Consider the following 27,580-nt stretch of genomic DNA (forward strand, 5'->3'; position numbering starts at 1 on the left):
GGGTCATTGTTGTCATGAAGGAGACATGGCAGCTGGTTTTCAATTAACAAACTCTCACAGTGGCAATTTAATAACAAACAGATAATCTGACTTTGACATGCTTTCATATATATGGTTCAGCCAGTAGATCCTCAACTAGTACAACTAGAATGGTTAATGACTGAGTGAAAATGAGTACTGTAGATACTGGAGATTAGAGTTATTATGAGAATGGTGCTGGAAAAGCCCAGCAGATCAGGCATCATCCGAGGAGCAGGAAAATCAACGTTTTGGGCAAAAGCCCTTCATCAGGAATGACTGAACTCATCCATAAATGTTGCGTTTTAAATAATATACTGATTTAGATCCTGACTGGTATATTATGTTTACTTTCCATTTGGTATTATTTATCAATTCGATTCAAAGGGGATGTTATGTTTGAGATTGAATTATCAGCAATTAGCATTATATTTATAGTAGTTTAGTAATAGGAGTTTCATTGGTCCAAGATTCTTTCCTGCAGTTTAGAGACTGGATCCTCACTGGTCATTGCAATATTACAGCTCTTTAATAAAAATCTTAATGAAGTTTTATGACTGGAAACTCGCCGGTGTGCATTACATAAGCAATAGTTTAATGATAAGATTCTCTTTGGGATTACATTTACTGCAGTTTAGAGACCAGATCCTCACAACTAATAGCCAATTGATGAAGGAGCAGAGCACAAGTCAATCTTTAATCATTTTAAGTTTTATTCACAAAGTGAAACATTACAATTCAAATATTTATTCTCCTCACCATCCCAGTGCCAATAAGTGTTGATTCATAGTCCATGTCAATCAGAACCTGAGAAGGTTTCATCGAGATTTTTTCTTAAACAGTGGGAGGTTGGGAAGTGGTGGTGATCAAAGGAACCTAGGTGTCCTTGTTCTCCCTAAACATTAGCATGCAGGTGCTGAAAGTAATTGGCCATGGTATGTTTTGATGTCCTTACCTAACATAACCACAGAGGGATTGCAATAGAGGTTTACCAGATAAATACCTTGGATGGTGAAATCGTTTTGAGGAAATATTGAAGATACAAAATGAGTATTTTGCATCAGTGTTTACTGTGGAAAAGGGCATGGAAGATATAGAATGAAGGGAAATAGATGGTGACATCTTGAAAAATGTCCATATTACAGAGGAGGACGTGCTGGATGTCTTGAAACGCATAAAAGTGGCTAAATCCCCAGGACCTGATCAGGTATACCCGAGAACTCTGGGAAGCTGGGGAAGTGATTGCTGGGCCCCTTGCTGAGGTTTCTGATTCATCGATAGTCACAGAATGAGGTGCTAGAAGACTGGAGGTTGGCAAACGTGGTGCCACTATTTAAGAAAGGTGGTAAGGACAAGCCAGGGAACTATAGACCAGTGAGCCTGATGTCGGTGGTGGGCAAGTTGTTGGAGGGAATTCTGAGGGAAAGGATGTACATGTATTTGGGAAGGTAAGGACTGATTATGGATAGTCAACATGGCTTTGTGCATGGGAAATCATGTCTCACAAACTTGATTGCGTATTTTTTGAAGAATTAACAAAGAGGATTGATGAGGACAGAGAAGTAGATGTGATCTATGTGGCCTTCAGTAAGGCATTCGACAAGGTTCACCATGGGAGACTGGTTAACAAGGTTAGATCGCATGGAATACAGGGAGAACTAGCCATTTGGATATAGAACTGCCTCAAAGGTAGAAGACAGGGTGATGGTGGAGGGTTGTTTTTCAGACTGGAGGCCTGTGACCAGTGGAGTGCCACAAGAATCAATGCTGGGTCCAATACTTTTTGTCATTTACATAAATGATTTGGATATGAGCTCAAGCGGTATAGTTAATAAGTTTGCAGATGACACCAAAATTGGAGGTGGACAGCGAAGGAGGTTGATCAGGTTACAATAGGATCTTGATCAGATAAGCCAATTGGCTGAGAAGTGGTAGATGGAGATTAATTCTGATAGATGCGAGGTGCTGCATTTTGGGAAAGCAAAACCCGAGCAGGACTTATACACTTAATGGTAAGGTCCTAGGGAGTGTTGCTGAACAAAGAAACCTTGGAGTGCAGGTTCATAGCTCCTTGAAAGTAGAGTCGCAGGTAGATAGGATAGTGAAGAAGGCGTTTGGTATGCTTTCTTTTATTGGTCAGAGTATTGAGTACAGGAGTTGGGAGGTCATGTTGTGGCTGTACAGGACATTGGTTAGGTCACTTTTGGAATATTGCATGCAATTCTGGTCTGCCTCCTATCAGAAGGATGTTGTGAAATTTGAAAGGATTCAGAAAAGATTAACAAGGACGTTGCCAGGGTTGGAGGATTTGAGCTATAGGAAGAGGCTGAACAGGCTGGAGGTGTTTTTCCTGGAGGGTCAGAGGCTGAAGGGTGACTTCATAAAGGGTTAAAAAATCATGAGGGGCGTAGATAGGGTAAATAGACAAGGTCTTTTTCCTGGAGTGGGGGAGTTCAGGACTAGAGGGCATAGGTTTAGGGTGAGGGGGGAAAAATATAAAAGACACCTGAGGGGCAACTTTTTCACACAGAGGGTGGTATGTGTATGGAATGAGCTGCCAGAGGATGTGGTGGAGGCTGGTCCAACTGCAACCTTTAAAAGGCATCTGGATGGGTATATGAATAGGAAGGGTTTGGAGGGATATGGGCTGGGTGCTGGCAGGTGGGACTGTATTGTGTTGGGATATCTGGTCGGCATGGATGGGTTGGATCGAAGGGTCTGTTTCCATCCTGTATATCTCGACGACTGTAAATGAGAGGTGATCTTATTGAAACTTACAAATTTTGTACAGGGCATGGCAGGGTAGATGTGAACAGGTTATTTCCCCTGGCTGGCGAGTCAAGAACCAGGGGACAAGGGTGGATATGAACAGGATAAGGGAGAGACCATTTCAGATTGAAATTAGAAGAAATTTCTTCATCCAGAGAATGATGAATATTTGAATTTCCTGACCTCAGAAGCTCAATCATTACGCAGCACGTTCATGACTGGAGTCAGATTTCTGAAGACTGATGACATCAGCCAAGACCTGTTTGAGGAGCAAATTCAACAAGCACATTAGCCTACTATGTACTCAATTGTGTTTAAATCATTTAGACTTACTGCAGTTTGTGACAAGATCCTCACCCTTGTGTGCTACAGTTACTGTAATTTAGGGATCCAAGTGTAATTCCTAAGTGTTATATTTACTATAGGGAGGGAGTTCTCAGCTGATTGTGTGCTAATTTACTCCAGTTTAGTGACTGAATCTCCACTGGTGTGAGTTATGATATTTTAGTGACTGGATTCTCACTTCTTTGTCTCTAGGCTTCTCCCATTTTGTTTGAGGTCACCACAATGCTGGTTGATCAACCTTCTCTATATCCTCCTATTGGCCATCCATTCCTCTTTCAATCCCACTGCATTTAAATCTCTCATCCCTATAACCTTCCATTAGGGCTTAGGCCTTCCTCTTCTCCCTCCTTGCAGTTCTGTCTTCTTCATTAAGCTTCCCACATACTCTCTCTGTCTCTCTCTCTCTCTCTCTCTCTCTCACTGTAATGAATGACTACACCATTTCAATTTCTTTTCTGCTACTATCTTCAATGGTCCCACAATCTTCACTAAAATCCTGAGGTGCTAGTTCCTAATTTTGATGCTTTGCTGGAAAAGGTGATATTTACTGTATTTTACAGACTGAATCCTCAATGGTGTGGTTTATATGACACTAGTGCTGTAAAATTCTGTCAATTTAAAGTATTTCGCTCACATCATCAAGCATCTATCACCGCCAATCCCACTTTCCAACATTAGCCTTGTATGCTCTGGCATTTCAGTTGGTAATTTAAATACTTAAGTATAGCGGGTGTTCCTGCCTCCACCACACTTTCAGGCAGGGAGTTTTAGATAGACCCTTTGGGTGAAACGTTTCTTCCTCAAATCACTTGTAAAGCTCCTGTTCCTTACCTCAAATCCATTTATCCCTGTTGTTGATCCCTCTACTGACATGAAAAGTTTCTTCTTTTCTACCCTAATGTTGTATGTCTCAATCAGATTCCACCTCAGCCATCTCTGCTTTGAAGCAAATGCCACCCTATCCCATCTCTCTTCCTAGCTGAGTTGATCCAGCCCAGGGAACATCCTGGTGAATCTCTTCCATTCACACATTAGCCATGACCTCCTTCCCATAGGGAGGTAGCCAGAACTGCACATAGCAATCCAGCTGTAGCCTAATCAACATTTTATACAGCTCCATTATAGTCTCTCTGTACTTGTATTCAAAGCTTTGACTAAAAGAGATCAGTATCCCTTATAACTTTTTAGCTACCTTATCTAGCTGTCTTGCTGCCTTCAAGGATCTATGGACATACATATGAAGGTCCCTCTGATCCTCTGCACTTCACAGTGTCCTAGCATTCATTGTGTATTTCTTTGTCCTGTTGTACCTCCGAACATTCTTCATCTCACACTTGTCCGATTTAAATTTGATTTGCCTTCATTCTGTCTATCTGACCAAGCTGTCGTGTGTCATGAGGGTTGTAATCACCGCTGTTACATGACTGGATAATCATTGGTGTATAATGTTTGTTATAGTTTAGTGACTAGAGGATTATAAGATGTTATATTCACTGTAGTTTAATGACTAAATAAACATTAGTGTCTCATTGGCTGGTTTTGTGATTTGATAAACACTGCTGTGTTATATTCACTGTAAATTAGTGACTGCATAATCACTGGCATACAGTTCATTTACTGCATTTTAGTGCCTGACTTCTCTCGGATATGTTGTATTTTTTTGTGCTTGTTGAATTGGTCCTTTAACAGTGGTTTGGAGATTAAATCTTCATGCATGTGCTTTATATTTATTTACTTTGCTGACTATACCCTCATGGGTGACTGTTTTCTTTGCTGTAATTGAGTGAATGGGTCCGCACTGATATGTGACAATATCTTCACTATAGCATATTATATTTACTGTCTAGTGACTAGAGTATCACTGTGTTATGTTATAACTACTGTACTTGAGAGATTGTGTCTCAGTCATCATGCTTTGCAAGTAGAATTTCAATAATACAATATTTTGTTAAAAAATGTTATTGACTGTCTCTGCACTTATAACGTTCATTTAATCTGGTGATTAGACGCTCACTGAATGTAATTATTTGGTATAATTTATTGATTAAACATGTTACTTGTATTATAATTTACTGATTAAATCCTTGCTACTATGTGATATGTTAATTGTAATATTGGGATGGGTATTGACTTAAATAGAGTAGGGAAAATATTCGTAGCTCAGCATGTTCATTAGTGTCATTTTGGGCTGGTACAGTTATCTCTTTCTTCGTTTGGAACATATTTCCTTCTGTTTGAAGAGGTGGTACTCAAGGGACTAACAATTCCACATGATCAGGGTGTGAACATTCATTCTTTGACTCCAAAATGAAGGATTTATGGGAAAGCAGGATAATAGAATTTAATGTCAAAGAATTTTCTTGTAGTGGTGAAGCAGGCTTAGAGTCATAGATTTGAGTGGCACTGGAAAAGCAGAGCAGGTCAGGCAGCATCCAAGGAGCAGGAAAATCAACGTTCTGTGCAAAAGCAAGGGATTTGCCCAAAACATCAATTTTCCTGCTCCTTGGATGCTGCCTGACCTGTGCTTTTCCAACGCCACTCTAATCTAGACTGATTTCCAGTACCTGCAATCCTCACTTTTGCTTAGTCATACAACTATACGCATAGAAACGGTCACTTTGGTCCAACTCGTCCATGCTGAGCAGATATCTTAAATTAATCTAGTACCATTTACCTGCATTTGGCCTTGCTTATTCATGTACCCATCTAGATGCTTTTTGAATTGTACATGTCTCGACCACCTCCATTGGCAGCTCATTCCATACACACCATCATCTGTGTGAAAGAGTTGCTCTTCAGGTCCCTTTCAAATCTTTCCCTTCTCACCTTAAAACCTATACCGTCTAGTTTTGGTCCCCCGTATCCAGGGAAAAAGACTCTATAAAACCAAATTGTCTACTCTTGCTTTGATATGTCATCATCAAATGGTATCTACCCTCGACCATTGTTGAAAGTTTCAAAATCACTATTGCATAATGACTAACAGCAAATTTGATTCCTCAATTACATTTACATGTGATAAAGCCCAAGTCACTGGACATGATCTGTTTCCCAGTCTTAATGTTGCAAAGGAGCAGTGCGATATTGCCCAAGCACTGGACCCAAGAGATACCCTCAGCATTGTCTAATAGTTTCTCACTGTTTCCTGATTGTATCTTTATTTCTGCTAGCCAGAGATTCAGGTTTATTTTTAATTGGCATGAAAGGAATGCAATTAAAGTCCCTTCCTGCATCTTGAGATGGGTTAGGTGAACAAGCCAGCAGCAGCTGCAATCTTTTAGTGCGTTGTCAGATATTTCTGGGCAAATGCTCTAGTGACTAAGATGGGTGAGGACACCTTTTATCTGCTGTGTGCACTACTTTAAGGAAAGGGATGGGAGAGGAGGGGAAAAATTACATGTAGCTTTGCAATGCATCTGATAAGAGTGTAACTTGTGATTTTGGATTACACAATGAACAAGCAGAAAGACGAACTAAGTTCAGCCTGAAGCTCAACACAGACAAAGGTGGAAAGAATCTTGCAATAAAGGCGGGGGAAGGGGGCTACTGCGCACGCGCACGGCGAGCCCGCTGCCCATCCCCCACTCACTGCACATGCGCAGACCGCCCTCCAGCGGGACCACGCCGACATTAACCCGAAGCCGCCATCACAGTCGAGACACCCGAGAGGGTTAAAGAACACGAAAAGGGAGCCTGCTGCGGACTCGGTACTCACGGGAGTCGATGCACCGAAGCGCCAATGCTGCATTTCGAGGAAGGAAGGCTGGAAAGCGGTGGCCGTCGAGCGAGAAAAAAGTGTTTGAAAGCCGGCGGCGCGTCACGTGACCGCGGGGCGTCCAATGGGCGGGCGCCCGCGGGGCGAGCGCTGACGTAGCCGGAGATTTTCTTTGTTAACATTTGGTGGAAAATGGAGGGCAAAAGGCGGTTAAAAGCGGGCGGCCGGAGCCAGGTTCGACGCAAGGGATGGAGGAGGACGCGGCCGAGGCTTTGGGAGATCGGATAGCGGGCGAAAGGTGAGAAATGGGCTCGATTTTGGTGCAAGTTGTCGGCGAGGGGAGGCTGCGGGGTCATGTGACCGGCCGTAGCCAATTAGCCGTCGAGCTGCTGGAGCGGCAGCCGTTAGGAAATGGAAGCTGAAGGAAAATTTCAAATTCAATTCCAAATTCCTCAGATCTTAACGGAATTTAACGGCGACATTAAAAATACACACTTCACCGACCTTTAGGAAAACAACCATCCTGTGTGGTGGGGGGGGAGGGAGGGGGAATTGCAAAGTCAAAATAAACCTTGTTAGATTGCCTTGCTTGTAGGCAGTCTTTGTATTACTAACAGGAAAATAGAGGCCAAGGCCAGTTTTTTTTTAAACAAAAATAGTGGCCAGGTTGGAAATTTTGGCTTTGAAAGCATAGTTCTTTTTAAACGAGCAAGTTCTTAAGCTTTTTCTCAAGTTGCCTGGTTCAGGGGATGGATTGGAAAAAACCAAAGTACAGGGGGCGAGCAATAGGCTTTTTCTTTCCCCCAAAATGTTTTCCCCCATTTTAGTACGCCCACAGTTTGAGTTTGGGTGTTTGATGTTGTTGAGGTGACTTGTTTTGAAGGGCTGGTTGAATTGGGAGTTGTCTTGGTGGCGGTGGGTGGGGGGTGAAGGAGGAGGATTACGTGTTACAGATGTCTCTCTCTCTCTCTCCCTCCCTCCCCCCGCCACACACACACACACGGCGTCCCGCAGATTGGCTCCTCTCTGAAAAAGATAGGGAGCTGTAGGATGAGGTAGCTGCCTCGGAGGGAGGGCTTGGGCTGATTGCGACACACACACACCCTCCCTCCCTATCTCTCCGGTGCCAGTTGTGTTGTCCTCCCCGTTCAGCTGGGTTTGCTTTTTCGCTGTGTAATGTTCCCAAAGATGGCGGCGGGCCCTTGTTGCTGTCTGTCACCCCCCACTCCCCCTGAGGCCTGGTGTCATACCCCGGCACCCTGTCTGTTTACACCCCCCTCACTCCTATAGGGTGTGTTGGACCGGGAAGGGGATGTCCAATCTCTTTTTTTTAAAATAGACAATCTGTTTACCCCATTCCTTCCAGCAGCTATGAGAGAGGAGGCGGTGTAGTGACTGGGCTGGGTGGGGAGGGAGTGGGGGAGGGGAGCTGACACTCCATGTTGATCAGACCCATGGAGGGAGTCCCAGCATATGGGGAGGTATTGTTCCCTGCACGGGTATCGCATTAGGGAGGCTGGATTGTACCCTTGGTGCAGTGTTCCTTGTCCCCCCTCCTACTCCATCCAGGGTGTAACGTGTGTCAGTGTTCCCTCCCTGTTGTGTAATGGCTGACTTGTCCTTTCTTTCCCCCTCGGCTGAGGGCCGCCACCGGCCCAGCCGCGTGACTCGGCAGGACGGTCCAATGACAGCGCGCTCGGCGTTGGGCGCCGTGCTCACGTGTTGCCGCTCGGCCAATGGCGGGCGGCGGCGTGTGACTGGCGGGCGGGCCGCTGGCTGGGGTCGGCCAATGGGCAGCGGCTGCCGGGCGGTGGGCGGTATAAAAGGGCGGGCTCGCAGCGTCGCGGCGCCATTTGCTTTTGCCGAAACCGGAGAGGGAGAGACGTGGGGAGAGAACCGAGTGGACGCGCAATCAGGCGGCATCTGATGGAAACGGCCACTCATCCGGGGCTCGACAGGTACGGGAGAGCGGTGCAGGACCTCGGCCGTGTAACGGAAGCAGTATTGAAGAGAAATGCAAGGGCAAGCAGGCAGAAAATCCCGGAGGCGGAGAGAGAGAGAGTGCCCAGGGAGCAGGAGCAGGCCCGGCAGCCGGGGCCGCCATTTTCTGCCATTCACAAACAGTATACATACAGTACACATCCGGGCTGGGATGCAGGGAAGCGGGGGTCACGACCGGGAGGGTGGGGAGCGATCTCCAAATTAATAAATCATAAATCCTCTACCAAACTATTTAGGCTTATCTGCCCCCAAATTTATTATTGCTCCGTTTTGCAGCTATGGGTTTTCTTTTATTTTTAATCACACTTTCAAATTTTTGCTCTAACTTGGCAATGCAGCTTGTATTATATCCTACATTTGAAGGATGCCTCAACTACGTTTTACAGAATAACAGCGATTCAAAGAATCTGCATTCCTCGTGCTTTTTTTTGCGTTTAAGTCCTGGGATCTGAATGAACTGCAGGGAATCTGTCGTCATTGTCATTTTTGCCCATCTCAATTAAAGTGTTGGAATACTTAATGGTATTTATTTTGTGGAATGGCCTTACTTTAAACAGAACAAAGGGAATCGCGTTTTAATATTTGTAACATCTGCCTTTAGGCCCTCTTATTCCTGGACGTGGATATTTTTCAGATCAGATTCTAACAACTTGATGAGAAAATAGTTTGTTTAATCTCAAGGTGCTCAGCATGATACATTTTTGTCACAAGTGCACATGGTTCCAGTACACATCACTTGTCATTTTAAATGAAGGGACTGATGCAAGACGCTCTTTAATAGTGTGCTGTATTACTCAGTATTCGATTATTTCCACTGTACTAATTATCTACCTCTAAATTAAAAATGATCAAACTGGCTTGTTGAGCTGTTTCATTTTTATTTCTTTTAAATTTAAGTACTCTTTGTCATGTATGTATTTGTACAGTTTGTAATCTTTGGCTGCAGTGTAGATTGATTTCATTAAGCAGGATTTTTAGATAATCAAAACAATTGTAAGTGTTTTTGAGGAAAAGAGGGAGGGGCTCCTGGACAAAGTAGCCATGTGGAAACGTATCTGATGTCACTTGCAGCAGAGTGGGCGTGTGTGGCAGAACATTTAAATGAGGTTGTCATGGGGTGCTTTATTGCCTGCATCCTACCTGTGTATTTAATGAATTAGTAGAGTAGGGGTGTCTTTATTGTTTGAATATTATGCACTTTTATCCATGGTTTATATCCACTTTTAAATTGTAGGCAAACAAAAAATAGTGGTTTGTACAAGTGGGCAGCAAGTAATCTTCATTGGAAGATTAGCCTGTTTATTTGCTACATTCTTAAGCAAATATTTTGATTTTTATTTTTTCATTCTGCCAGAAGTATGAGGAATAGGTGGCCACCAACGTCGTTATCTTTCCTCTGTTCTGTTGTTTGAAAGAATTTTTTTATTTCTACCCACATATGCCAAAATAAGCAGTATAGTTTTGGCTTGAGGTGTGTATTTCATCCTACCAAATTAAGGGTTGGGTGATTCACACTAAAATTAGTAATATGGGGAAGTTTATTTTTAATTTGTTTAATTCATTCATAACAAGGTCTCCATTTTCTGCAGTGATTTGTATTTTCTAAATGTTTCATACCTATAACCTTTTCGTAATTCTCTTTGCAGTCTGTTCAGCTTTAACTTGAAGGGGTATACATTTTATTATTTGTTTGTCTGTTATTGAATGTTAATTGTTTGTTCCTAGGTCAACCTCTGACACTATTGTAATTCTGTATTTGTGCTTTAGTAATCACAATGGATTAGCCCAAGCAGCAACTTGGTAGGTGTGGCAGCATCTATGGAAAGAGAAACAAACTTGATGTCTTGAGTCCATTGAAGAATCGTTGGATTCAGTGTTAATTTTGTTTCTGCCTTCACCAATTTGTTGCCAGACTTAGCAAGTTTGTTTTTACTTTGGATTTCCAACATTTGCAGTATTTTATTTTTAATTTTTTTTAGCCCAAGGAGCACATGTCTTAGGAATGGATTCTGTCAAGTCTTATTTTCTTATGCTGATGTGAGAAGCAGTAAAGGCACAGTCAAGATATTGAGTGAGTGTCCATGTCAGACTTTCAGTGTTCAAATTTAAAAACAAGTTAAATCCTTACCCCTCCTCTCAAAACATGAACTGTAGATTCTTATAGCTTGGGTTGTTGCCATGTCTGATTTCAATACTGAATAAATAGATGTTAATCTTCCATAAATGAAGATAGGGTTTCATTGAAGGATTTGGTAGCAGAAGGGAACTGCATTTTTTTGTCATTATTGACTCCACTGTTGTCTGTTTCTGTGGATGAGCAACCTTTTTATGTTTCCTTAAGTGGTTGCCTTGGTAAAAAGCTGCTGTGCTATGCTATTAAGTTTGCAAGTGGTTCTTTGCATTTCATTTCAAAGGAGTTCTGGTATTGTTAGCTGGTAAGACTAAACAGGTGGTCTTGCCAACCTTGCTGAGGAATAAGATGCAATGTAAGACTCCAGTCACTGCTGTGATGTGCATCTTGTGTGATTGCGAGAACGAATTGCAGGAAACATGTTGCATCCTTCACTAGAAAGGAGGAAGGTTATTGTAATAAGAGAAAATGGCTTGATTCACCATGCAAAATATTAAGTTGGGTTAGTTTAATATACCAGTGACTTCATAAGTGGATTGTACTAATCAGTGGGTGCATTAATTCATGGTCACATCAGTGGCCAGTGAAACAATGGTCATATAGCACTGAGCAAGTGATGTTTCTGATTAGGTAAAAACAATGACTGCAGATGCTGGAAACCAGATTCTGGATTAGAGTGGTGCTGGAAAAGCACAGCAGTTCAGACAGCATCCGAGGAGCAGGAAAATCGATGTTTCTGGCATTCCTGATGAAGGGCTTTTGCCCGAAACATCGATTTTGCTGCTCCTCGGATGCTGTCTGAATTGCTGTGCTTTTCCAGCACCACTCTAATCCAGATGTTTCCCATTAGTGCATCCTGATTTAAGAAAGTTAGTGTTTCATGTATTTGTAATACAGTATTTTCAGGCTGCTTTATAACTACTGGATATTGGCTGCAAAAATATTTGAACTTCTCACTGCACACAGAATAGCTGCTTTGTTGAAGGTGAACTGTTGACCATGTCCTAATTCCAGAGTGCCCATTTAAGGTTCGTTACTTGCTGATTGTTAGCGGATAGTGACTTGATGTTGCTAGAAGCTTGTGCTTTCTCTGTATGCACTGCATTTTGATGGTATAGCAAAGTTGGAACTATTCACTTCAGAATGCCACAGTTCATACTGAGTTATTGTGCTGTTCATTCAGGCTACAATTTTTGCTTTGTAATTCAGCATTTAAAAATGGGTGGAATCCAGTTTTCTTTTGACTCATTCCCAAGTGTTCTTCAGGATGGAATATTTTGACTGCAGTAATGAGTCACCCATGTATTATTATAAAGTATTGATCAGTTTTGTGAAGAATTCATGAGCTTTTTCCCCCCTTTATTCCTGCATTAAAAGACAATGTGGGAATTTTAATTTGATATACATCCATTGAAGTTATCCCAACGGCACTTCTTAAAAATAGAAAATGTGGTCTGTGTAACTAATTGGATTGTCAAAAGTGCAACTGTTGGGTATTTCCATTTTGAGTAACTTGTCAAATAACAATGTTGGAACCTGTTGACCGTTTGGAGTAAGGAGAGAAAAATGGATGCTTGTGATGGATATGAGGAAGCAAAAGAGGATGTTTATTTTGGAGTTATTTCCCTATCAAGGGCTCAGTTTCTTGAGTATTTTTGAGTTAGGGTATGTTTCACCTGTTAACCTTTCTTGGACTGAGTAAGTAACCCAGTAAACTCTTGCTTTGTAGTGTAAATTCTGTTTTCTTTGGGATTCATGGAGTCTTGAAATCCCAGATTATCTGTGGATTTAAAGATGCTTGGTGATCTGGTTCCAATAAGTCATATTCTTTTGACTGTCTCCAGTTTATTCAAGGTGGTCATGTTGGCCTGTTGCTGGATTAGTGTCCTGATTTCAAAAGTGACAAAACTCTGTTTTTCAAAAAGGTGTTTGAATATTCTGTTTTTGTTTTATTTCTTATAGCAAACTTTCCCATGATGAACTTAGAATTATCAGAACTGACCAGTACTGACGGCAGAGAAGACTATCTACAGCCAGGCCTTTATGTAGTTGCCTCTCTGTAGTGATCCTCAAATTCAAGCAACTGTTAGCCTGATTCCTAGTGGTTGGTATTTTTTATTTTATTTTATTATTTTTGCTCCAGTACAACTGAGTCAGGTTAGAGAAGTAGTTCCCAAGAGGCTGATAGCAATAACACACTGGGAATGATGTTTTGGATTGATTATGATACTGGGTTTTTTTTTGTGTGGTTATGGTTGACATGGCATTTTGTGTTCTGGTGCAATGTGCAGTGTAGATGTGGTATATAAGCAGCATGGGAGGAGGGATAGTCTGGTTTGAACAGCCTGTTGAATATTATCCTTGTGAAATAAGTATACCTTTTTTAGTTTGGGTGAAAATTGCATGATTTTATAAAGATGTTAAAACTGCATTTCAGTATTTAATGCAGTGAATATTGAACTGTTTTTCTTCTATCTTTATTGAAGGTTGCAGGGGGACGCTGGTAATGGGATAACTGGGCTGTCTGCTGATCCAGGGTCTGGGAAGCGCATCCGCAAGCCATCTATGCTGTATGAAGATTTTGAGAGTCCCACAATGTCTACTTCAATTCATTCTCAGAACAATTTTGTAATTAGTCCTCCTCCACCTGAGGTTTCCAACCCTAAGAAACCTGGCCGAGTGACGAACCAGGTTCAGTACATGCAGAAAGTGCTGATGAAAGCCCTTTGGAAACACCAGTTTGCGTGGCCGTTCTATCAACCAGTGGATGCAGTGAAACTCAGTCTCCCGGTGAGTGCAAATACCTAGAGGGCAAGTTGTGACATGCCAAAGTTTTGACGTCTTAATTGCTGTCTAATGGATTAATAATGTTTTGATACGTAGGGGTTTGTGAATACTGCACTTTAGAGAATGAAGTGACAATGAAAATTCTTGAAACATGCTCCCAAAGTAAGACAACTTATGACCGGTTAGACAAATGATTTGTCCGTACTGGGTTTGTTAAGCGGTTCTCAAGGCCATTGTTCCAAGCAAGTGTTTTTCTAATTCAAACTAGAAATTAAATTGATGTGAAATATTATCATGCTTCAATTTCGTAACACTTTTCGGTACATGAGATAAAGTAGTTGTTGTAGATTTTCTTTGTCTCTTACTAAGGCAGGGATTTCCCTGCTTTGTGTAGTAAACTTGAGCAGTAGTGCTTCCTATGAGGAGTGAAAGGTCTCATGGCTTGTCACTTTATGATCGTATGTTGTCAGATAATTAGCTGCCTTCTTGCGTTTTCTCTAACTGTTGGTTACAGGGAGATGGAATGTGGTTATGCTATCAGTTTGAAAGGATCTGCATTTGTGGACAACATGTAGATTAGAAATCCTTTTTTTTGAGTGGTATTTATGTTGGAAGCTGGTAAACGGATTATTATGTTTCATCTGTTTTTAAAAATGACTGCCAATTTGGAACATTGTGTGTCAGTGGCCCCAAATTTCAACCAATTTTGTGTTTGACAAGTCTTTCAATTTTAGGTCACTCTTTTCAAGAGATTAAACAGGAGATTAATATTTTTGAGATTTTGTTGTAAGAAAGGTGACAGTTATTTGCAACAGACAACCTAGCAAAAAAAATCTACTTGAGGCTATTTGATCTGTGCTGATGGTGTTGACTGATAAAGTGGTGATGGGGAGGTTGGAAGCACTTCCATGCTGATTAGAAAAAGCACCCCGATGGCTTCCATGTGCTTGGAACAGTCTTTTTTGAAACTATGGCACTAACTACTTGAAGTGTCAGCTTTGGTAACGTGCTAATACTAGAGTAAGATAGGCACTTGAAATAGCAGGAATAGTTTGCTTTTTATAAACTTAACTAGGATTTACAAATTTACATGTTGATGGGTTACTGTATCTTGTGATTTGAATAGAGCTGCTCATTTTGCCAACTTGTCATCTTTTGATCTTGTGTTTATACAATATATCTTGACAACATTCTCTGGAAGCACTTTATTAAGCCTTATTCTGTTACAGGATTACCATAAGATAATCAAGCAGCCAATGGACATGGGCACTATTAAGAAGCGTTTAGAAAATAATTATTACTGGAGTGCCAGTGAGTGCATGCAGGACTTCAACACAATGTTCACTAACTGTTATATTTACAACAAGGTAAATTTGCGTTTGTTCATTGGTGCTCTGTTAACCCACCTGCTTTTCTCAACATCCTGATTTAGTTTAATTATTCAAAAGCATGGCTATATAATTTTCCCTGATGTAATTATTTGACTTTAACAGCCTACGGATGACATTGTGTTGATGGCTCAGACTCTGGAAAAGCTTTTCCTGCAGAAGGTGGCGCAGATGCCCCAGGAGGAAGTGGAATTAACTCCTGCACCAAAATCCAAGCAGTCAAAGGGTCGTAAAACAGGAGGTATGATCCACAGGATGTTAGATTGGAGGGATATCATCTTTTTAGTGCACAAATTGATTACTTAGACTGTATCCGCACTAAGTGAGTTCTTAGCAAACAGAATTCTCATTAAGATGTAGAATTTGTTAGTATTTGTGGTCAGAATATGATTTTTAAGTTTTTGAAAATTGGTTGGGTGGACCTACTTTTATATAAGTGAGGTTGAGTTTTGCAATATGAGTGAAGTGGATGAAGAATATTATGAACATTTAACTTCACAGTTTCTGACCACCACCATAAACTATGCACAAAAGGAAAAGTTCTTATTTACCCCGCACAAACCCCGGAAGGAATTAAATCTTTACCGCAAGTTTGAAAGTAGAATTGTGGCCCTTTACTTTTGGGCAGAATGGTGACTTTTGTCTTCGTACAGGGACATCTTTGTCACCCACTCTGTTAAACATCCAGACAACAGTCATTAAAATGTGAGCACTTCCATTATTGCAGGGTCAAATCCAGGCATTGTTTGCCTAATGGTGCAGTGTCCGAACCAAAACAAACAGGTTACTGTGATTGAAGCCTACTTATCCATCACCTAGCAGGTAGTGATAGATCACTATTTGATGCCAAATTGGCAAAACCCCCACAGGATGACAGGATGAAAGAATGTCAAGTCCCAATTATCTGAAGTTATTATGTAACCTGGAATTACTGCCTCTGGGAACTGAGTTTGGTTGCCTTTCTCTCCTTTGGATCAAACCTTGCTGACTGTATTTGAGCAGTCTTGGCTGCAACTGGTATATTCATGTAACTCCATTCCTAGTGTGCATAGATATTGCATTTAAATGCCTCCATTTTAAAAAAAGCTTGTGGTTTGATCACCATTTTATTTATCATAATTTTATATTGCTGTTAATGAGAATGGAGAGGTTTATTTTAATGCTGCACCATTTTATGATGATTCCATGCGTGTCAACTGATCCTAGTAATTGTCTAGTACCTGGCACCTTGCTGACGTTTTGTCTGTGAGTAATGTTGGTCACTAGACGATTCTGGGAACATGATCATGCTATTCACTTCTGAAAATGGTTGCTCTAGAGATAAGACTTGGAAGTGTCAAGATGGCAAGATGAGGTATATCTTTGGACAGGGCATAATCTTTCTTGCGTCTGATATTGTATGGCTGCAGCACGATAGAAACTCTCCTCTTTAGTGCTAATGGGTTCTTTTTCACAGGGGTACCCTCAGTCCCAGGAGGAGTGACTGTGTCTCAGGTCCCAATGGTGTCATCTGTGTCTCAACCAACAGCCTACTCTCCTCCGACACCAGAAGTGCCCACACCTATTCTTGATGTGTCTCAGACGTCTGTCATCTCTACACCAATTATGCATAAGCCCTCACATTCTCCCCCTCAGTCGGTACTCTCAGTACCACCCCCTGCACAGCCTGTCACCAAGGTAAGCCAGACTCTGAAAGAATACCTGCAAATTAGATTGGTCGTTTGGGACTGCTGTTACAGATTTGTACACTGTAAATTTTCTTACAGTATGGGTATGCCTTATGGCTTTGTGTATCTAAATCTTTTGCTTCTAATCAAAACTAGGAGTTTTTTGTAGTTTACTTAAATTCTGTAACTAAAAACCAAGTGCTGAAGCAACATGGAGTTAGATAACATCCATGGATTTGGAAACACTTAATGTCCCACTGTGGAGAGCTTAACCAGGAGAAATCTTCTTTCTTAAAGAAGGCAGTGTGAGTGCATTCACTGTTCCTCTCCCTGACTGAATATACCAGTAACTGAAATTAGCCACTTGTATTGGAAGTGTCACAGCTAGGTCTTGTTCCAAAACAGCTCTTTCAGTCTTCCTTTTTTGATTTTAAGTGAAGAGGGGAGCACTCCAGTGCAGACTACAAACCACTATTAAGGAACCTTGAGCTGCTATTTGGGGTGTGGAGGAATCTTGGCCGTCTGGCAACACAATTTCTTGATCTGCATGATGGAGGGGTTGTGGATCTCTTCTGAGGAGCAGGGATCCTCAAGGCCAAGGTGAAATGAGATTTCCACCCTCAGTAGTTCAGTTGTTGTGCACTCACTTATCATATTCTCACATCGCTGAACCTGATACCATGTTGCTCAGACTTCTGCATTTTGTTTGCATTTGGGCTGAGGACTTTTCATGTTAAATGTGAGTAAACAGAAAATAGTTATTTACTGGGGTGGTTCTGATAGATTTAAGTAGTATTGGAACTTCGAATAATTAGAGCGTTTAATTTCTCATTGCTAATACATTTTTGAAATAATGCAGTGCGTTTCTAAGGTAGTGATTCTAGTCCATGGGTGGTTTCAGAAGTAACTGTACTCCTAATATGTGCTGAGTGGGAGAAGGCCCAAGGCTGCTATAGCTGACAATGAATGTGTTCATGATCAGTGTTGTGTTATGGATGCCTGTTATCTACTTGGCTCTAATTGTCTTGTATTTGAACCTGCTTAAATGCTAATGGAATAGAATTGGTGTCAGTGTAATTCTTTTCAACGTGACTCAAGCAGTGTGTTTTGACAAGCTTCCAGTTGGTCTGATAGGTTTTTCCTCTTCTGCCTATCCTGCCCCATCTAAACTGGATGTTTAGTGTATCTCCATTGTTAAATATAGCTGGCAACCAGTTTCTGAAACATTACAACAGACAGGCCTACCTAAGTAGCATTAATGTCACCATCATCCTAACAGACCTTGGGGCTGCTTTCCGGTTAGAGACAACTGGTGATGGTTTAACCTGAAGGGACACCATACTTCAGGCAAGAGGGGAGGCTGAGAAAATAAGCCTTCACAGTATCCCCATCCAATATGGAAGTTGAAACCATGAAGTTGGCACCATTTGGTGCCACAATCCAACCATCTAGCCAATTGAGCTAATTTACCCAGTTTTAAGGTGGTATAAGGCTTAGTAATGTAATAGAAATCCTGTGAAGTGTTCAGGGCTCATAACATTCTCAACTGTGCTAGTGTGAGACTTACTAAAGTATGTGATATTTTGAAACATTGCCCAACAGGATGAACTTTGCAAACTGCAGACGAATCGTTACAAACTGGGACTTAAGATCCCAGGATAAGTTCTGTAACTGCTTTTATTTTCATGTTTAGTGCCCAGCTTGAAGTAAAATCAGCAGTTTGGATGGTAGGTTGCCTTCCTGTTGGGATCATGGGAGTTGATGACATGATTATAGTAATGGCCTTTTTTCCTTTTTACAGAAGAAAGGAGTAAAGAGGAAAGCAGATACAACAACCCCAACCACTTCTGTTGTCACGACAAGTGGCGAATCATCCCCATCAGTAGCAGAAAGCAAGGCTGCAAAGATTCCAGTCAGACGGGAAAGTGGCAGACCCATCAAACCACCAAAAAAAGACTTGCCAGATTCTCAGCAACACCAGAGTTCAAAGAAAGGCAAATTAAGTGAACAGCTGAAGTACTGTAATGGTATCTTGAAAGAGCTGCTGTCAAAGAAGCATGCAGCATATGCCTGGCCCTTTTATAAACCAGTGGACGCCAAAGCTCTTGGGCTTCATGACTACCATGACATAATCAAGCATCCGATGGATCTGAGCACTATCAAAGTATGTCGCATCCAAGCAGCACATTGTCTTAACGCCATACCGTTTGTACCTGGATACAGTGAAACCTGTACGTTAAACTGACTCCTGTCTTCATGGTGCTCTTTCCCAGCCAAAGGCTTTGCTCATTGAATTAAATGTCTAGCTTCTGGAGTAAGCAGCTGCCTGCTGTGAGGTTACATTTGCTGCTTGTTTAAAAAAAACGAAACTAGCAGTTTTAAATGAATGGAACTTGCACCTGGATTAATCAACGCTTAATCACTGACTCCAAAGTAGTCAGCTTTCCACTGGCTGGGTTGAGCTCTGATAACTGCCCAGGATTTAAATGCTGTCTGTCTTTTTCCTTCAGTCTTAAAGGTGACTGCTAAATGCAGGTTTCACTGTACCATATACCACTGAACTCCTCCCACAGCAGCCTCAGTAAATATGGAGATGAGAAATAGTAATGTCTAAATTGATTTGGGGTGAGGGAGTGTGCACATTTATGTGCTTTATAAGCATTTGCGGTGACTTGGACAGATACAGTGAAACATTTAAAGTCTTTATTCAGATCATCATTTACTGCTTTTGGACATTGCGGTATTTCCCCAACTGAATGAACATTAACTTCAGTCACAAGACTCAGAATTTCTAGTCCAGTTTGGATTAATCATAGCTGTGGGTGGTAATATATTCTTAGAGCTCTGATTTAAACTATTGCATTGTTTTCAAAATCTGCGAACAACTGAACTCTTAGACACTTGTAAATTGAACTAAAGTGATTGAACATTTTGAATTGCCTTTAGATATGTAAAACTGTTTTCTAGTGTGAAGCAACAAACTCTGCACAGTTTCTAGTTTGAAACCGTGCAAAAGATTGGCTTGTGTTAGGACAGCGCTTTCTTTATTCCCAGTATCCTGTGTTATTTCATGCTCCTGAGTCTTCTGGGGGTGGGGTGCTCCCTGTCTGGTTCTGAGCGGTTGCTGCACCTTGAAATGCAAACAAACACCAAATGCAAGTTTTGAGGCCATTTCACTTGGTGTTGATGGCGAGTGATGTAGCTGACAGGATTTTGTCTCTGTTCTACCACTACTGGAGTAAAGTCTGTTTCAGTTCTAATGGTCACAAGATCCTCAGTTAAATTGGTTGCTTCTAACACTTTGGGCTTTTCTGTGAAATCTGGTTAATTAAGGTTGTTCAGCATCCTGTCAGTAAAATTCACTTGCTGTCTAAAGTTGTATTCCCAGCAAATGAAGCTAATTATGGGAAGATGTGGAATGTGTCCTCTGCATGTTAGTATTTTTCCTACCTAGCTAGGCACTCTATTTGATTTAGCTTTTTTTGTTATCTTTGAAACAGCCCAGTGAATTAGCGGCATAGGCAACTTGCCTTTTGGAGTGTTAATGCATCTTCTGTTAAGAGCATGTCCGGTTTTGAAAGTGTTTAGGATCAATGGGAAGTGTGAAAAATCCAAGTTTGTTTTTGAATGGGCCATTTACTAAGAACTGCACCCTTCTAATTATGGTGCAGTTCGTTAAATGATTTTTTTTTTTATCTTCCCCCACCCACTTCAGAGAAAGATGGATGAACGAGAATATCAGGATGCACAAGAGTTTGCAGCTGATGTCCGGTTAATGTTCTCGAATTGTTACAAGTATAACCCACCAGACCATGATGTGGTTGCCATGGCCAGGAAACTGCAGGTAATTTCAGTTTAGTACTTTTGAGAGGCCAACTTTGTTCATTAAACAAAGTGGAGGGGAGTTCTCCAAACTTTTTAAACCTTTTTGTTGTGAAGGCTAATGATTCCATACATTTTTAGACTAGCTGAATAGTTGCAATGGCTTTAAATGTTTATTTATTTACTTATTAATTATTGCGGTTTGTTGAATCTAAACAAGATCTAATTAACTAATCTGAATGTGAGCTGTGAGTTTTAAATCTTGCCCTTTTTCCTTCTCAAGGGGTTGCGGCATTCCATACTTCCAAATAAACAATTTTCTGATGTCGCTTATCTTTCCTCTGGACACTAAATTAAGTCCTTCTGTGTACTGTTTTTAAGGAAATGTCTGCACCCTCCTGTGCATGATATCTTTAGAGCTGTGTATTCACTATAAGAATAAAATGTCCTTAGGTGTAGTTGTTTATTCCAGATTAGCTGTACTCTGAAATTTGTTCCCTTAACCTTTTTTTTTAATTGTTTCAGGATGTCTTTGAATTCCGTTTTGCCAAGATGCCTGATGAGCCTATAGAATTTGCACCTCCACCTGCACCAACTCCACTTCCTCCTGTTGTGTCCAAATCATCATCTGATTCTTCTAGTAACAGCAGCAGTGAGAGCTCTTCCGACACCGAGACTTCTGATGATTCAGAAGAAGAGCGAGCTAATCGTCTGGCTGAACTGCAGGAGCAGGTAATCAGAAATGGTAGTAACCCTTAAATTAACCAATATTTAAAGATCTTTCTACTGTGAGATGCAAGATGGGTTAGGTGCTCTTTACCGCGTTGCTCATTACTACTTGGGTGCTCTGTTAACTAAAAGAATGAGCACTAAGCTGGAAAGGTGAAACATGAAAGATGCATGTTCTCTCTCTCAATATTGAACTATAATAAACTAAAATAAAGATCTGGTTTCAGGGAGTTAATGTTTTGCAAGTCCTTCTTGTTCCCCTGAGTTATGGTTCCATTCTTGCCCGCAAATGTACAGAGTACTAATTCCTCAGTATTAAAGAGCAACTGTTCTGTTATTAATACATTTACAACAAAACCTGTATAGATCCTTTGCTGGTAATTCTAGCAAAGTGTTTGCCATGAGGTTGTTGCAAATGCAATGAGAGTCCTGTTAATGTTATTGACAATCCTCTAATAGTGTGTTTTCATTTTTTTTTAAACAGTTAAGGGCTGTCCACGAGCAGTTAGCTGCCCTCTCGCAGGCTCCTATGTCCAAACCAAAGAAAAAGCGGGACAAGAAAGAGAAGAAAGACAAAAAGAAAAGGAAAGATAAGCACAAAGTAAAAGACGAGGATGAAAAAATGTCCAAATCATCCAAATCAAAAGCCGCACCGAAGAAACAGTCCAAGAAAGCATCTGGAGGCAGCAGTTCAGGGAGTAACAATAAGTAAGTGCACGCACACTGACCTAGATGCCTAGTGTAGTGGTTTTGTTTAATCTTCCCTCAATATTTCAAAGCTCTGCTAAAGTAGAGTACGTTACAAATTTGGATTGGGGAATGTAAAGCAACCGTTGTAAATGCTCTGGGATTGTTCAATCTGTGTCTGAACTTCATGCAAAGTGCGTTGCTTTTGAGACACTAGTCAAGTGCACAGCTAATGAAAAATAGCATTCACCTACTGGCTTAAAGATAACTACATGTTCTTCGCCATCAGATCGAGGGGTACTTTGTGCTGTAGTTCAAGCCAAGATGTCTGATAACAGAAACTGCATTATTATGGGATAGTTCTTTCTAGATAAAAGACCAGTAATTAATTTTCTGTTTTATTTCAGGGTAGAGCTAGATTCATTTTAATGCTATTGTTTTTACAGTTGTATTTTACTAACCGTTCATAGGCAGCCCAAGAAGGTAAAACAACCCCCACCCCCACCACCACCACCACCACCTCCTCCTGGCTATGATTCAGAAGAAGAAGATAACTGTCGGCCCATGACATATGATGAAAAGCGGCAGTTGAGCTTGGACATTAATAAACTGCCTGGTGACAAACTAGGCCGTGTGGTACACATCATCCAATCTCGAGAGCCATCACTTCGAGACTCCAACCCTGACGAGATTGAGATAGACTTTGAAACGCTAAAGCCATCCACTCTTCGAGAGCTTGAACGCTATGTTATGTCCTGTTTACGGAAGAAACCTCGCAAGCCTTACTGTAAGTATAATATGGGCACCTGTAATGCTGTGCTGGTATTCTGGGCACATGGTTATACAAAACTTCTGTATAGTCAAACATTTCAACCATGAAGATGAAGCAGTTTGTTCTCCTGAGCTACTTGCTTTCTGTTTACAATTTGGGACCAGAGATTTGGATGGGTGTAACTTCTTTTTTACTATAGAGGAGAGGAGTGGGTTTTCTGCAGACTGCCACATTTTGCAGACTAACCTGTGCACAGGAATCTTTGGATGGGAACTGGTGTAAATGACCAGCGTTTAATGAGACCCTGATCTCATGCCCTAGTTTTGAATTGTATGACTGTCAACACAGCTGGTAAGGGTTGACTGCGATTTTAATGTTTGGGCCCACATGGGAAATTTCTGTCTAATCGAACTTTAAGCTCCATAAGTACTCCTCCTTCAACAGTGGGTGAGCCCAGGATATATCTGCTTAAAAAAAAGCATTTGCAACCATCTTTAGCCAAAATACTATCTTTTCTACTGAAGCACTAAAGAGCAGAGATGCTAGTCTCCAAACACTGTCTTTCACCGTTGTTAATATCAAGGAAGTGCTAAGTCCCTCCACATGAAAGCTTTTAGGCCCTGACATTATTGCAACAATAATACTGAAGGCCTATACAAGAATGAGGCGAGCTGTTCCAGTGTAATCCCAGCATCTAACTGGCAGTGGTAAGTGTTTTGGATGCCCTAGCTACATATTCTCTAATTCCAAAATTCCATAATACAATCACTCTCACTCAATCCTATTTTCTCAGGGCCACACAGCATTTGATCTCATTTTAGCCGTTGTTCAAATAAGGACAAAGTGCCTGCACTTGAGGTCAGATGAGAGTGACTGCTTTTCACAGCAATGCAGTATTTGTGTCATCAATGATCCATTTTGTAGTTAGAATTGATGGAAATGGGTTTTAGGCAGGAGGTGGAGACCCTGGGTTCTTTGGAAGAAAGGAAAACTGTTATGGCTGGCAGTCAGTCATGTCAGTTCAAGGACATCACTGCAGGAGTTCCTTAGTGGTGTTCTAGAGCCGACTGTTAACTGCTTCAATCATTCTCCATTTGTGCAATCATCACCAAACAATGTTTGACACTGTTTGTAATCCTTACACTGAAACAGTCCACATCCATTTGCAGCAAGACCTAGAACACATTCAGTCTTGGGTTGTTAAATGACAAATGGCAATTGTAGTGACCATCTCAATCAGAATCTAACCATCACTCCTTTGACATTCTGCCAGTAACCTGGCAGCTATTGTTACCCAGAATCTGAACTGGACCTGCAAAGGTGTTGATATTCTGCAGTGAATAACTCACTTCAACTCCCCAGTACTTGTCCTCCATCATAAGGCACAAGTCGATGTGAATGAATAACGTCCATTAGCTTTGGATACTGCTCATCCTTAGGACTTGACTTCAGCCAGATCAAAGCCCAGTTGATTGGCATCTCGTTCACCATTAAATGAACAGTGGCAGCAGTGTGTATCATCTGCAGCAGTTCCTGGTGTTCCTCTCTTCATAACATCTTCAAAACCAGCAGCCTGTACTCCACAGAAGGGTAGTGATAAAAGATGCATGGGAACACCAACTGCAAATTGATTCGAAACCATGTCATCCAAACCTGGAACCATATCAATACTCGTTTAATCAAAATTCCGGAGTTCCTTAAGTGTTGCCCTTTCCGACACCTAAAACTATGTACACTGCAGTCAGTAAGGCTGCATGTACACTGCAGGCTCAAGAATAGTGTTCGCTACAGTCTTCCCCGAGCTGACTGAATGCTGGCCTAGCCAGATGTCAATGTCCACATTTTTCTAAGAAAAAAACCCCTTGGAAATCTGACAGTTAAAACTGTTTATTGATTTCAATGGTATTGTTTCACATAAGAACATCTGCTTGTAATTAACCATTTGCAGCAATGGCCTCAACACCTATTTTAGTTGCTGTAATTCTACAGCTGCTTCTAAGTTCATTTAAGTACCTCGGTGACAGTATTGGATGGGAGCAGTTGGTGGACCCTAGTGAGTGTATGGGCCAGTTGTGTGAAATAATGTTGAGCTGTGGTTCTGAAGACACTAATTGTAAAACATAAAACTCAATGTCAGTGTTTTGATTTTGTGTCCTCTTAGCATCCAATCGGTTGACTGTTTAGCAAAATAACTTTATTTGCCATTTCTGTTGTTCTCCCAGCCAAGAAACAAGCAGGGAAGACCAAGGAAGAATTAGCTCTGGAGAAGAAGAAAGAGTTAGAAAAAAGGCTGCAGGATGTGAGCGGACAACTGAATCCTAGTAAAAAACCTCCTAAGAAAGGTATTGTTCACTAGCCAATGTCTGTCAGCAATTTCTCATAAAATGCATTGGGGAGAAGTTAATGCTGGGATGTTTGACCTATAGTTAGATTTTGTCTTGATTATACACTAGATCTTGTTTCTTTTGATGGAATTTTTTTTTGCATTTGTCTGGTCTGCAAACTCCCATGATCCACAATGTGGGGTGAACTGCCAGGTGAAGAGCAGGCTGCAGTGGGCATAGTCCCTTCTAAGATTGCTCTGGTTTAAATTGACCTGAACCAAACATGAAAATACTATCTCAAGTGATCTTGTACCTACTTTTTAGGTGGGAACAAGAAGCTAACTGGTCAAAAAGATGGTCTTGGGGAGGAATGAGTGTGCTGTAAATTGATGCAGATTGGTGGGGATGGTCTTGGGAAGAGCACAATAACGCAGAATAAACTTTTAATTTATGCAATTCAAGGGATTTAAATAAGTGAGTGCGAATCCATAGCTGTACTAACATTTTTCCCCTCTTCCTGCAGCAACTGAGAAGCCAGATCCAGTTCAGCCAGTAGGCCCTTCACGCCTCAGCGCCAGCAGCAGCAGTTCTTCAGGATCTGACACTAGTAGCACTTCCAGTGGATCAAGTTCATCAGACACCAGTGATTCTGACTCTGGTTAGAATTGGCAAAATCATTGGCAGGTTCCTGGCGGGGGGAAATTTGGTGTAGGATTGGTTCGAACTAATCTGCGGGGTCGGACGAAGTATGAACCAGACTGTTGGGAGATGGCCTGTCCCCATAGCCCGCCATTACTGACTGCAGTGTACATGGTTTGATGTGATTTGGTTTTTATATTTAAGAAAAAAACTACACAAGCGATGCATCGCAAGGACAGACATGGTAGAGGATTGCACCACTCCCTTACATATCAGCTAGATCTCTTAACTCGTCTGTCCCAAAAACGCCGTGTGCAAGGCCAGACCGGGGCCAAGGGGTATTCGAGGCTGAGGATTGGTTCTTTCTGGTTCTCAGTAGTGGAAGGCAACTCAAAGTCAGGAAAGAAGAGAGACATCGGCCTCTAAACTCAGCACCCTCCTCTTTGTTGCATAAAATCATGTGCAGGATCCAATGTGATATTTGTAGAGGGGTGAGCAGCTTTGATCCCATGTGTAGAGTTGCAGTAAGCTGTCTTACTTTTGTTTTGGAAGATTTTATTTTACCCAGTTTGAAAGCATTTTAAGCTGTTGGTCTCTGAACTGTCACTCTGAAACCCAAGTTAAATAGCAATGTTCAATGGAAATACTACTTTCCTTTACAATTTTTGTTTAGTTACACCTTGAAGATGGTTCATTAGGATTGTGCTCCAACTTCACTGTTCAGCCACTATCCAGAGGCCACTGGCTCCTCTTGCTGAGTTTACTGATCCTAGTTAGCATGGCAATTTGAGAAGCATTTTGAAAAGGCATTAATCTGGCTGAACATGAGCAGATATGCTGAGTGCTGCCAATGCTTTATTTTTCTGATACATCCAATACTTGAATGCAGAGCAGTAATGCTTTAACCATGGTAGTGTTGGTCAGTGCACAGTCTGTAAGCAATTGCTTGATGTGCCTACCTTATTTCCTCTCCCTCTTTGGTTTGGACTAGGCTGATTGGATAGTCTTAGATTATCCTTCACTTGGTGCCCTGTCTCATTCAGTTGTACGACTTGGCTTGGAGCAACGGATTGTTTTTAAATGTGTACAGTTTAGTTGTAGTCTTCATTACTGCAGAGGTTACAGGAAAAGCTGACAGCTGAATTTAATCTTTTTTTCATCCAGTTACCTGGTGTTTTATTTATTTTGTTACAAAATAATTATGTTTTATATTGTAAAGACTGAACCAATGTGCCTGTTGATGCAGGTCACAAGAGAGTGTAGAGTGAGATTTTAACAAGTATTGTATATACGAAGATGCACAATTGAGACGCATGTTTCTTAATGTAAAGGTGATTTTATTTTTTATCTTAATCTGTAAAGTTTTTTTCTACAGTCCGTTCCTCCGTTTTTTTGTTACTTGTAGAATTGGACCTCATGTAGCAGTTAACAACTTGTATGTGACGATGTGTATTTGTTAAACCTTCAGTTCTCAAACCTGTACAGTAAAAGTGTTCTTTAAAACAAATTTGTTGAACAATTTTTTTGGGGGCCTGTCAGAAATGTAGAGTTAATGATCTGGATCTGCACTGTTGAGTGGGAGGCTGAAATGTGAAATGTTAAAACTATACAACATAGAAGTACGTAATTTGGCGCATTGAGTCAATTCTGCTATTCCATGCCTGATAATCATCAACTTGTTTCTTGCCTTTTTCCCCAAACTCTTAATTCCCTTGATTTAAGGCTTGAGACACTGGCCTTTAACATTCTCCCTGTTCCAGCCTCCAACAGAAGAATTTCACACCCC

The 27,580-nt window shown here is 41.2% G+C and overlaps 1 protein-coding gene, 1 long non-coding RNA gene and 1 other non-coding gene across 7 annotated transcripts; 2 read left to right on the forward strand and 1 right to left on the reverse strand.

Moving 5' to 3' along the window:
- Nucleotides 1-768: 768 nt before the first annotated feature.
- LOC132832843 (uncharacterized) lies at nt 769-7,153 on the reverse strand. The gene is made up of 3 exons (XR_009646993.1): nt 6,848-7,153; nt 5,807-5,907; nt 769-3,046 (listed from the first exon to the last, which is right to left on the reverse strand). It is a non-coding gene; the product is annotated as an uncharacterized LOC132832843 (long non-coding RNA).
- On the forward strand, nt 6,751-27,301 carry LOC132832842 (bromodomain-containing protein 2-like). 5 transcript variants are annotated; one of them, XM_060851025.1, is made up of 13 exons: nt 6,751-7,145; nt 10,828-10,919; nt 13,466-13,769; nt 14,996-15,133; nt 15,260-15,395; nt 16,611-16,831; nt 18,623-18,985; nt 20,537-20,665; nt 21,169-21,375; nt 21,857-22,080; nt 22,530-22,846; nt 25,054-25,173; nt 25,679-27,301. In XM_060851025.1, the coding sequence occupies exons 3-13, from the start codon at nt 13,545-13,547 to the stop codon at nt 25,816-25,818; spliced, it is 2,220 nt and encodes a 739-aa protein (XP_060707008.1). In that variant the 5' UTR covers nt 6,751-7,145; nt 10,828-10,919; nt 13,466-13,544; the 3' UTR covers nt 25,819-27,301. The 5 variants fall into 5 exon arrangements, with proteins under 5 accessions (XP_060707008.1, XP_060707004.1, XP_060707006.1 ...); XM_060851024.1 differs by lacking the exon at nt 6,751-7,145 and adding an exon at nt 8,716-8,805; XM_060851026.1 differs by lacking the exons at nt 6,751-7,145; nt 10,828-10,919 and adding exons at nt 8,738-8,805; nt 12,942-13,083.
- LOC132833029 (small nucleolar RNA SNORD10) lies at nt 16,324-16,461 on the forward strand. Its single transcript, XR_009647022.1, has one exon. It is a non-coding gene; the product is annotated as a small nucleolar RNA SNORD10 (small nucleolar RNA).
- Nucleotides 27,302-27,580: the final 279 nt, after the last annotated feature.

This window comes from Hemiscyllium ocellatum, chromosome 35 (assembly GCF_020745735.1).
Source record: "Hemiscyllium ocellatum isolate sHemOce1 chromosome 35, sHemOce1.pat.X.cur, whole genome shotgun sequence".
Taxonomy (NCBI): Eukaryota; Metazoa; Chordata; class Chondrichthyes; order Orectolobiformes; family Hemiscylliidae; genus Hemiscyllium; species Hemiscyllium ocellatum.